Consider the following 12,618-nt stretch of genomic DNA (forward strand, 5'->3'; position numbering starts at 1 on the left):
ATAAGTATTGGTCCTGTCTTTGCCCACTATTAACTTAGCCAGCCATATTGAATATTAGCTTAGTCAGTTAAGTTAGAGCCACCCCAAAAAACATGGATATTCAATGCCAATCGCCAGAACTGAATATGCAGGTTAAGTGCTGGCGTGAGGCAGACAGCAGGCTGCCCAGCGCCAGTTGAAAATTGCCTGGAAGGTACTTGGCTAGTTGGACCTTTTGTCTGACCTTGCATTGCAATTTTTACGTTCAAGAGGAGACAAAAATGAACCACAAAGGATCTCCAATTACAAAATGAAGGTCATAAAAAGGGAACCTTAAATGGCTGCATGTGTGCTTTGTGAGTTGAGTGGCGCTTAGGTGCTGAGTCCGGCTGTGAAGAACTAAGGCCAGTATGGGGAAGACTTACACGGTCTGTGTCTCATATATGGCAATTCAGTTTAGGAAGAACTGGAGCGAGCTTTGACTAAAACTCTAATTTGGAAAGCGAAGACAGTACTGGGCAGGCTTTTACAGTCTTTTTTCCTGCAAATGAAAAGGAATGTAGCAGGAAGAGGACTGAAGCATGGAATATTGCTACACCTTGGGTTTTGGCCAGGTACTAGTGACCTGGATTGGCCACCGTGAGAACGGGCCATTGGTCTGACCCATGAAGGCTATTCTTATGTTCTTATGAAGCAGAATGGACCTGATACAATTAGTTTCATAGTTTCAAAGGCCTAATTCTCAGACAAACTCCTCTTTACACCCCAAAGAAAATGCTACGCTCCCAAGAAGAACTATGCCTACATACACCATCAGGACACTCCCTCCAACTCCAGACGGTGGTGACAAAAAGGGTGAACAGAATGCTAGGAATGATAAAGGGGAATCACCAACAAATCAGAGAAGATTATCATGCCACTGTACTGGGCAATGGTGCACCCTCACCTGGAGTACTGCGTCCAGCACTGGTCACCGTACATGAAAAAGGACATGGTACTACTCGAAAGGGTTCAGACTCCAGAGAAGAGCGACTAAAATGGTTAAGGGGCTGGAGGAGTTGCCGTACAGCGAGAGATTAGAGAAACTGGGCCTCTTCTTCCTCGAAAAGAGGAGATTGAGAGGGGACATGATCGAAACATTCAAGATACTGAAGGGAATAGACTTAGTAGATAAAGACAGGTTGTTCACCCTCTCCAAGGTAGAGAGAACAAGAGGGCACTCTCTAAAGTTGAAAGGGGATAGATTCCATACGAACATAAGGAAGTTCTTCTTCACCTAAAGAGTGGTAGAAAACTGGAATGCTCTCCCGGAGTCTGTCGTAGGGGAAAACACCCTCCAGGGTTTCAAGACAAAGTTGGACAAGCTCACCTGCTCAATGAACCCAGCCTCACCTGCTCAACTGGAAAGTACGCAGGTGAGGCTGGGTTCATTTAGAGCACTGGTCTTTGACCTAGGGGCCACTGCGTGAGCGGACTGCTGGTCTGACCCAGCAGCGGCAATTCTTATGTTCTTATTTCCATTTCTTACTAAAACTCTGGAACAGCCTACCTCCTCAAATCAGAGCCCTTAAAGGACCTCCACTTTAGAAAAGCTATAAAAACCATCACTTTCTCAACCCTTCACCAGCATAACTACGTAATCCTATATGAAGATATATTGCAACATATTGTATATAAACCCTATATTGTAACACTATGAATGTAAACTGTAACTCGTTCTGAGCTCTTTGGGAGGGACAGGATATAAATCTAAATAAATAAATATATATGAGGCAAATCAGTTAAACGCAGTGTCCTGAACTCCCAGATCCTCAAGCCAGAGAGAAGAAGAGTGATCACCAAGTTCAACAATAAGGAGATAACCAAATACGAGTTAAGAGAGATACCAAAGGAAGCAAGATGGCGTTTTGAGCAGTTTGCTGTGCAGAGAGCGAATTAGTCTAATTTAACACTATTGGAAACCTTTTTCTTATGTCTAAAAGAAGGGGGAAACAGAGGGTTTTCCCTCTACCTACCTCTGGCTCTTCAACGTCGCAAAAGACTGTAATAACAGCCTATACAGTCCAACCTTCTACATCGGGAGTATCCGCCTCTGTGATTGGGGAAGCTCACAGCTTGGATGGCGAGTTTTTACTCTCACTGAACCCGCAAGGACTGCACATGCCCCCAATGCCCAGAAAAACATCGGCAGGATAGATAATGCAGGAGGGCTTACCAAGTACATTGCGTGAGGCACGCTCTGCAGCTGAAGGAGACTCGACTCCCGAGTTGGAGCCGAGCCTGGAGCCAGTGGGAACCAGCGGTGGTGAGGTCATTGGAGCCCGGAGTTCACTCTGGCAACTCTCTCCCCCCTCAAGACCACAGGAAGTAACCTTGGATTCTATCTGGTCTGCGATTGAGAACTTACACTCGGTATGCACAAACTTTGTTACTATTACCTTAAACTCAACCTCTAGGAGACCTTTTAGGTGGATTTTAATAAATTAGAGAAGCTAACAACTGAGACAAAAATCTTGGTTACTAAACAAATGACTGATAAAATGATGTTCTTAAGGAAGATTGAAAACCTAGAAAATTGGAATTTGAGGATTCTTAATTTTCCAATAGCTAGGTTTATGTCTCCACAGGAACTTTTTTAAGAACTTTATGTTAACAGTCTTAAAGGTTTCGGAATCAAGTCGTCCCCCCCAACACAGAGAATTTACTATTTAAAACAAATGCAAAAGGGAAAAGCTTTAGTAGCTGAAAGTACACAATTGGATGTTTCTGCTATACTGCAATCTTCTGATATTGAAATACAGGAACAGTCAACATTGTTAGTCTCTCTTGTATTTCTACAGGATTAAAAAATGTTATTTAAATTATATTTTAATTTAAAACAAGTCACCTATTTAGGTGAAAGGATATATATATATTCCCAGATGTCTCAAAATGGACGCAAGCCAGGAGGAAAGAATTTTTATTATTTCGCAAAAAGTGATTTGTTTGGGGGCAGTTTTTCAATTGAGATTTCCTTGTAAATGTTTTGTTTCCTATCAAGGGAATACATTTTTTTTTTAAACCTGCCCAATTATGTTTCTTCTTAGAGAGTAAAGGAGTCTCGACGGAGGCTGAATGAAACACTGTTATTTTGTGCGCTGTTTAATTAAATGAGTGGATTAAACATCTGATTTATTTTTATCATTGTATTTGAATCCCTTTTTTCTGAGGGGGTTTTCTTTATTTTGCTTCCTTCTCCTCAGATTGAGGACTATACAAGATATATATTGCATAGTACTGTTCAAACATCAATTAGATAAGATCCTGGATGTGGAGAATCCACGGGATCCCCATCAGCATGGATTTACCAAGGGGAAATCCTGCCAATCCAACTTGATCAGCTTCTTTGACTGGGTGACGGGGAAGCTCAATGTTGGTGAGTCCTTGGACATTGTATACTTGGACTTCAGCAAAGCATTTGATAGTGTCCCACACCGCAGGTTGTTGTGCAAAATGAGTTCTATAGGATTAGGTGACACTTTGACAAAATGGGTTGGGAACTGGCTTGGTGGTAGGCTTCAGAGGGTGGTGGTGAACGGCACCCCCTCCGTAATGACGGCAGTGATCAGTGGAGTGCTGCAGGGCTCGGTCTTGGGCCCGATCCTTTTCAATATCTTTATAAGGGACTTGGCTGTGGGGCTTCACGGTAAAATAACGTTATTCGCCGATGACGCCAAACTGTGTAATATAACAAGAAAGAGCACAACGGACAATATGAAACACGATCTACTCCTATTGGAGCAATGGTCTAGGACCTGGCAACTGAGTTTCAATGCCAAGAAATGCAAAGTCATGCACCTTGGCAGTCAAAATCCATGCGAGACTTACACCCTAAATGGCGAGATCCTAGCAAGGACTGTTGCAGAACGGGACTTAGGGGTAATCATCAGTGAAGACATGAAGACTGCCAATCAAGTGGAGCGGGCTTCATCTAAGGCTAGGCAGATCATAGGATGTATACGTAGGAGTTTCGTCAGCCGCAAGTCTGAAGTCATTATGCCGTTGTATAGATCCATGGTGAGGCCCCATCTGGAATACTGCGTACAATTCTGGAGGCCTCATTACCGCAAGGATGTACTGAGGCTTGAGTCAGTCCAGCGAATGGCCACCCAGATGGTCTCGGGACTCAAGGATCTCCCGTACGAGGAACGGCTGGATAAATTACGGCTATACTCACTCGAGGAACGCAGAGAGAGGGGAGATATGATCTAGACATTCAAGTACCTCACGGGCCGTATCGAGGTAGAAGAAGATATCTTCTTTTTCAAAGGTCCTACAGTGACAAGAGGACATCCATGGAAATTCAGGGGGGGGGGGGAAGTTGCACGGCGACACCAGGAAATACTTTTTAACCAAAAGAGTGGTTGATCGCTGGAATAGACTTCCACTTCAGGTGATCGAGGCAAGCAGCGTGCCTGATTTTAAGAAGAAATGGGATCGTCACGTGGGATCCCTGCACAGAGCTAAATAGGGGAGGGTCATTAGGGTGGGCAGACTAGATGGGCCGCGGCCCTTATCTGCCGTCTTTTTCTATGTTTCTATGTTTTGTGCTTCACTTGATTGACTAAGGGTCTTAACGCCTAGAATAGCAAGCGCTAGCCGCTACTGCCTCCTTTTGAGCAGGTGGTAGATTTTCGGTGACTGCACTAAAACCGCTAGCGTGGCTTTGTAAAAGGAGCCCTAAGTTATGTTCTATTTTGTATTTCTTTTATCATCTATGTATATTGGATGTATTGCTATTGTTTTTACGGCCCAGACAGGCAAATACAATCAATAAAATAAGAGTAACATGACAGGAAGAACCAAGAATGGAACAGTGAAACCAAGCAGGTATGAAATGATTAAAAAAAAGAACTAAATTGAACAAGACGGGGGGGACTCCACATGTCAATGAGCAACATTTAGAAAGAATGCTTTGCCAGTTATACCTTTGATAAGACCTAAACAGTTTACAATAATATTTATATAAAAAAAACACAAAAAAAGAAAATTGAAAGACCAACTTCACTCCTTCCAGAGTTGAAGACCAAACGCATCACATATGACTTCTTTGGATATAGGCTTAGGAGGAGGCAGGGGTTAGGGTATAGACTAGAGACCTCTTAAGAGAAGGTTTCAGGGTGGGCTGAGAGTAGGGCAGGAAGGTGGTGACGAGGAGAGGAGAGGAAAGGAGGAAAAATGACAGTAGAAGGAGCCAACGTGTGTCGCAGATTGTGAGCAGCAAATGGAGCTCTGATCAAAGGATTAGCTTCACCAACTGGAAGGAGGAAGTCAATGGGGGAAACCATTTCATTCAGTTGTATGGTGTTGTTGAATGGTTTACAGTTTAAAATGAAAAGAAAGTAAATCAGAATTCTTTTAGATATTAGAAGGTACATAATTGAAATGAAAATATGTCTAAAAACCCGACTAAATCAGCACTTGGACGATCCAAAAGACAGGTCATCCAAGTGCCAATAATGGAAACGGGTTTTAGACATATCTAAAAACAGCTTAAGCCTTTTCATTGCTGCTGTATGCCCAGAGTGCTTAGAGCGGGAGGTAGGCGGGATGTGGGCCGACCTAGACTTAGTCGAAAGTTCAACGAGACTTCCTAGACGGAATTTATACGTTGTGACCAGAAAACCACTGCAGAGACAAACTACAGAGCCCCACACGCTCCTCCAGTGATCACTGACACCACACCACCACCATAAAAATCAGACTAAAAACGTACATACCTGCAGCACAGAGGTGTCTTATGCAGTCTGGAGGGTGGGCTATTGAACCTTAGAGAGGAAGACCGAGGCCCATAAGCCACTCTAACCACTGAATTAATAGTGAAAAATGTGCACCCACCAAACCTTCCCCCCAAACCCTACTCTACTACCATATAGGTGCCAGCTGCAGCCATAAGGGCTATTGGAGTGGTAGACAGGTGGGCATAGTAGGTTTTCAGGGTGTTTTGGGGGGCTCACCATAACCTATAAGGAAGTTGTGGTGAGATGTTTATATGGCACCCTTTTTGTGAAGTTCACAGCAGTGCCTTGTAAGGTGCCCCACTATTCTGTTGCCACATCTGGGTGGCCAGTCCATCACTTTGCTGGTCCCTCCCATGTCCAAAAGGTCTTGTTCTAGGCATTTTTGACTTGGACGATTTTTTGGATGATAATGTGGTATAAAGATAGACGACTTAGCGGTCTGGACGATTAAGCAGCTGGATGTACAAGTAGACGATTCTCGAAAAAAACAAAACAACATATTTTGGATGGATTTTGGACGTTTCCGACTTAGGCCCAAAATAAACAGACTTTTTTAAAATGATGCTGCTCTATATCTTCACGAAGAGGCTAAAGACTCAAACACCTAAGTACAGCTTTAACCTGCCTATACTGTATTACCTTAAGCGGTGTTCAAGTCCTCATTAAGACTCTTGTCAGGAATCCAACACGTCCTATTGTAAATCTCAGGAATCCCGGTTGAAATTTGCGGAACAGAAGAAACCGTATGAGAGGTGGGGTAAAAACAGAGAAAGAATAAAAGGAGACAGGAAGAGGAAGGGATGGGGTGAAAAGGAAATGCTGCCCTCTGACCTTAAAGGAAAGCTCAAACAGCCGTGTTTTCATTGCTTTCTTAAAATGAAGAAAAGGGGGTTCCTGAGGGAGGGACCAAAGTGTGAGAAGGTCCAAAAGGGACTTGAAGACAGCCTTTTTGTAGTTTTGCAACCACACTCAAAGCGGTTTCCATACAGGTACTTCACAATCTATCTAATGCACCTGGGGCAATGGGGAGATTAAGTGACTTGCCCAGGGTCACAGGGATCAGCATGCTGAGGTTGTAACCACTATACTACGAAAGAGGGGGAAGACCAGGAGTGTAAGGAGATACTAGATAAGCTACGTCAAGAGCTCTGGGAGTGAATCTTGACCTGGCAGAGACTGGTAACCAGAGTTTGGATTGAAGTAAAGAGGAGACCTGATCATGGAGGGTGGATTAAGATGTTATAAAAGGAGTCTGCTTGAGGGGTGCGGTGTTAGGCTCCTTTTATGAGAGTACAGCAATAAACAGGCTGCTTTATAAAAGTGTGTGTGTTGTCTTAGCTCCTCTTGCTTCTGAGCTCACCTGTGGAAAATACTGTCAAGTCTTTGATATATTTGCAGAGCTGGCAATGCAATGTTTACTCTGCATTAGAGGGAAAAGACATAACAGACCAGTGCAGGAGCGGAAGCTTTCTTGCCCTGGCTACATGTGAAAAGCCTTTATTCTCTCTTATTTATGGAATTATAGTCCACGCCATCCACCATTCTGGGTAGTTCAAAACACAATCAATGCAGGCAACTCATTCATTCTCAAAGGAGATTCTTGGACTTTGCAATTGACTCTTTTTACAAAGATAAATCTGCAGCACCAGCCCAGTTTTCGCTGCTTCTCACACCATTCGTAATGGGAATGTAAGAAACTCTCTCCATAGTCCAATCGGTTTGAAATGATTTTGGAAGGAGGAGGAGGGGGAGACCAAGTCCTCCTTTTCTGGTGATAGCTGTGTTTCTTGTACCTCCTGGCTTAAGACCTGGATCACTCAAATGAAAATTCCCCCAACCATGTTGATGGTAATCTGATGTGTGAGTGAAGGAAACAAACGTTGAGGTGAAGAAATGGGCAGATCTAGAGATCTAAGGGTGAGGGGGTCAGTGTGGGAAGTGGACAGAGAAAGCAGTAGAGCAGGGGTGCCCAAATGGTCGATCATGATCGACCAGTAGATCATGTTGCCTTTGCGATCTTTTTCTCCCTGCTGCTTTCCCAAGCCAGGCCTGGCACATACAAGCGCCGGACTTACAAAACTTCACCTCCGACGTCAATTCTGACATCGGAGGAAGTTCTGGGCCAGCCAATTGCTGCCTGGCTGGCCTGGAAATTCCTCCCCGACGTTAGAATTGACGTCGGAAGTGAAGTCTTGTGGGCCCGGTGATTGTACGTGCCAGGCCTGGCTCGGGGAAGCAGCAGGGAGAAATTGCTTTGGTAGCTTGGGAGTGGGGGTAGGGAAAGAATCAGGGAAGTAGAGTAATCGGCACGATGGCTTGGGGGGCAGGGGGAGAGAGAAAGAAAGGCAGAAAGAAAGAGGGGGGCCAGGGGGAGAGAGAAAGAAAGACAGGCAGGCAGGGGGAGAGAGAAAGAAAGGTAGAAAGAAAGAAATATTGGCTTTACAGAAGAAGGAAGAGACTCATAAAATCACCAGACAAGAAAGTAGGAAAAATGATTTTATTTTCAATTTAGTGATCAAAATGTGTCCGTTTTGAGAATTTATATCTGCTGTCTATATTTTGCACTATGGCTCCCTTTTACTAAACTGCAATAGCGGTTTTTAGCGCAGGGAGACTATGAGGATCGAGAGCAGAGCAGGGCATTCAGCGCAGCTTCCTGCACTAAAAACCGCTATTGCGGTTTAGTAAAAGGGGAGGGGGTATATTTGTCTATTTTTGTATAGTTGCATAAAGTCATCTGCCTTGTTCTCTTTGAAAAAAAAACCCCAGAATATAAATGATAATTAACATTTTCTCTGCGTACAGTGTGCTTTGTTTTTTTAAAATTTTATTGTTGGTAGATCATTTTGACTTGGTCATTTTAAAAGTAGCTCGCAAGCCCAAAAAGTGTGGGCAGACTTGGATGGGCCTGTCATATTCCGATTCTTTACGTGAGTGTAGATATCTCTTGTGATGGGATTAATTTAACACGCTCTCTAGAGTCTTTTGTTCCTCAAGCTCACAAGAAAAGCTGACATCATCTGAATGAGGTGTAGAAGAGCAATTTTTCATCTAATCTGGAATTTATATATCACCTTGCTTCTTTATCAAAGGGATACCCAATGTGATTTCATCCAAAAAGACAAATAACTCACAACATAAATATACTCTCATATTGTAAAAATTACACACAGGATCCCCAAAAGGAAACAGATGTCACGCTGCTTATGCCAGGGTTAAGACATAGTAGATTCCCCTCTCCACCCTGGTAAAACTTTATGGATTTCTCTTTCCAAACTTTTTTAAAACAACTCCAGTAGTTGGCACCTAAGGACAATATCGGATGGACTTCTACAATCCAAGGCCCAGAAATAGCAAAGAAAAAAGACAATTTAATTTAACCGTGAATTTATAATGTGTGTAACTAGTGGTTTTTATCTGCTGTCATTCACTATGTTTATAATTTATAAAACCCAGCTGTGCTAACTGCTTTATCCACATCCTCTGGGAATGAATTCCAGTGATTAACTCTTAACATTTTTTTCTGATTTGTTTTAAATTGACTAATTAGCCTAATGGTTATAGCACTAAATCCAAAATCCATGTCTCTTTGTCCCGAGGGAAGTGGTGGACAGGAAAACGGTGATGGAATTCCAAAAAGCGTGCGATAAAAATAGAGGATCTCTAATTAGAAAATGAATTAGTAAATTAAAGAACTAAGGCCAGTATTGGTCAGACTTGCACAGTCTGTGTCCCATATATGGTGATTCGGTTAGGGTGGGCTGGGGTGGGCACTAATATTGAACAGGAGGATGTTACTGGCCAGTCTTTACGGTAGATGTTCTGCAAACAACGGGACGGTTGGATAGGCTGGAGTGAGCTTGGACCCAGGACAATACCAGACTTTACAGTCTAAGGCCAGAAATATCAAAGAAGAGACAAGTTAATCTAATCATGGGCAGACCGTTCAGGTCTTTATCTGCCGTCATTTACTATGTTACTATGTATATTTGAAAGAATGAACAACTGATTCAAATATACTTGTTCCACTGCGCTCAGGACTTTATACAACTATTTTCCTTCCAAGCTGAAAAGACCCAACTTCTTCAGCTTTTCCTCTTAGGTGAATCACTCTAAACCTTTTCTAGTTCCACCGAATCTTTTTTGTGATGTGGCAACCAAAATGGCACCCCTTTGGAGCAGTGCAAAGGTATGATATCATGATCAAGTATTTCACAGAATCTCAACAACACAGAAAGAAGAGATCATTGCTTGAGGCTGAGCCTCTCATATCTCAAGGTTGCTTCCAGGAGAGGTCCTGGCTGCAGGGTCACATGCATGTCTCGGCTCAGTGACTTTCATGACAGATCTGCTCAGAATTACGACTTGTTTTTCATGTCTTTACTTCCATTACTCTTGATAGCTGTGGTGTTCGTGACACAGGACAGCAGAGAAAGAATGGCTCACTAATGCAGTCAGAAATCAAGAGCAGATCAATCATTTCCAGGCCACAAAACAGAATATCAATCAGAAAACCAAAAAGGTTTATTCTGCTCGCAAGGATCCCAGAGCAAAAGGCCTTCATTTCTGTTCTGCTTATTTCCTTACCCTGCAGGCAGTGGCCTTTCCCACGTGGTGGTCTTGGTGTTGTGGTCAACGTAATAAAGCCTTCCACTGGGCAGGTCTCTTTGTTCCCACCTAGAAGAGAAGAGAGGAGTAAGATACAAAGAGACTTCGCCTAGGCACATTCAGAAGCTGCTACACCTGGACAGTATGAGGTAAGAAGCCCAAAGGGACAAAGCCACCTCTTAGCTTACTGGAAAGAGCTCATGTGATTAACATTCCCCACTTTATCCATCTCGATTTTTTTTCTCCAACACTTAGATTTCTTGTCTTTCCACTGAACAGTAAATAGGAAACAAAAAAATGTAGGCAGATCAAAGCCTAGGAGACATCCTGGTTTGACTTCCATCGCATCCTCCTTTTTCTGGAGCCAAACGGTAACCCTAGTCCATCCATGCCTTTAATCACTGTGGCTAGGGGTAGGATAGATCCTGTCTTAATCTGGGTATGCAGGGGATCTGTCCTATCCCAGTTGCAAAGGGATTTATCAAACGTCTCCATTTGGAAAGGACAGTCAGCATTTCAGCATCAGAATCAGGTTTGTTTCTTAATAGTGATTAAATGTTAAGAACAAGAATAGGCTTACACAGTCTTAAAACAACATAGCACTCCATCAATGACCTCATTATCCCCAGCCTTCTAAAGCTTTGAAAAACACCACATAAATGTTTCACAACTACCATTTATTTTTACAGGCTTGAAAAACTGCAGATTGCACAGAGTTTACAACTGAAAATAAATTGGGCAGAAAAAGAGAATATCACAAATTCAGGGGATAAGAGAAGTGAAAAAAGTAACAGCAGAACATGGAGAAAGAGGGATGGGGTTGGGAGGATCAGGGACTGGAGGGCCCAGGCAAAAGGGCAGAAAAACCTTTCAATTTCACGTACGACGGTTCGGTATGGATACTGATAGGGAAGGCGTTCCAAAGCTGTGGCCCCCGAGAGCAGAAAGCACTGTAACATGTAATGAAAGAGAAACAGCAGCATAAGCAGAGAGACCTGAGTGGAGCACAAGACATGCACTGGAATAGAACAGGCTAGAAAAGTAGGCCCGAGGCCTTTCAAGATGAGTTTCAAGATTTTCAATTTTATTTGAGCAGCGATAGGAATACAGCACTCAGCCACAAGCTATGGGGAACTGGTCTGCATAGCGGGCATTGGGAAGTCGTTTGAAGGGACTTTTGTACAAGCTGGACATTTTTTGAGAGGCTAAAATAATCAACATCTGAGATCACCAAGGAAAGCAGAGGAGTTCTGATCAGTTGAGAAGAGAGGAGTAAGGATGATAGAAGCAGGCCGATCTTTAACAGGAAGGTAAGTCAGGAATCGTCTAGACTACTGCAACTTGCTTCTCACTGGCCTTCCACTAAACCATCTCTCGCCCCTTCAATATTCTACTGAATGACTTATGCCCCCATTACCCCTCTCCGCAAGTCACTTCATTGGCTCCCTATCTATTTCCACATACAGTTCAAATTCCTCTTACTGACCCACAAGTATATTCACTCCACAGCTCCACAGTATCTCTCCCCAGGCACTCTGCTCATAGGATAAGCCTCTCATCTGTACCCTTCTCCTCTACAGCCAACTCCCGACTCCGGGATAGATTCTCAAAAATCCACATAAAAACCTGATGGGCCACCGTTGCAGTCATTATAGCACCGATTTAAAAAAAAGCAAGACATTCTCTAAAAAACACTCATGAAAATGAGGTTGGCGGAGAATAATTCACTAGGTTTGCATGTGCCTATCACTTGTGAAAGCGATGGGCATATGCGCAGAATAAATGCACAAAAAACCCAAAACAAAAAATCAAGCTGCCTGGACAAGTAACTCTCCACCAGACAGCAGGAGAGATGCCCACTACTCCCGCCACCAACTAACATGCCCCCAACAACCCCCCGGCAGAGCGAGACATGCCCATGCGCTCCCTTCCCCAAACAACACCTCCCGGTGCCTCCAACGACCCCTGCCCTCTCCTCCTTACTTTGGTTAAATGGCTGGCAGGAGAGATGCCTGCTCCCTCCAGTCAACTGTCTCGCCTCTTCAAAATGGTGGGCCTTCTCCTCCCCGATGCAGTGGGGAGGGGCCTTAGGCTCTGATTGGCCCAGGTTGTTTAAGGCTCCTCCTATGGGAGGGGCCTTATGCATCTAGACCAATCAGAGCCTTAGGCCCCTCCCCAGATCCACCCATAGAAGGGATCTTAAGCAACCTGGGCCAATCAGAATCCTAGGCCCCTCCCCGGCACATCCTAG

The 12,618-nt window shown here is 43.7% G+C and overlaps 1 protein-coding gene across 5 annotated transcripts in view; it reads right to left on the reverse strand.

The window, feature by feature from the left end:
* WWP2 (WW domain containing E3 ubiquitin protein ligase 2) overlaps positions 1 to 12,618 on the reverse strand; it is a 138,496-nt gene that overhangs the window by 40,841 nt on the left and 85,037 nt on the right. For all 5 annotated transcript variants that reach the window (XM_033941412.1, XM_033941414.1, XM_033941411.1 and 2 more), the window contains one exon: positions 10,347 to 10,436. In XM_033941412.1, the coding sequence (XP_033797303.1) occupies positions 10,347 to 10,436 (90 nt within the window). The remainder of the gene's footprint in view (positions 1 to 10,346; positions 10,437 to 12,618) is intronic.

Source organism: Geotrypetes seraphini, chromosome 4 (genome assembly GCF_902459505.1).
Source record: "Geotrypetes seraphini chromosome 4, aGeoSer1.1, whole genome shotgun sequence".
NCBI classification, from domain to species: domain Eukaryota; kingdom Metazoa; phylum Chordata; class Amphibia; order Gymnophiona; family Dermophiidae; genus Geotrypetes; species Geotrypetes seraphini.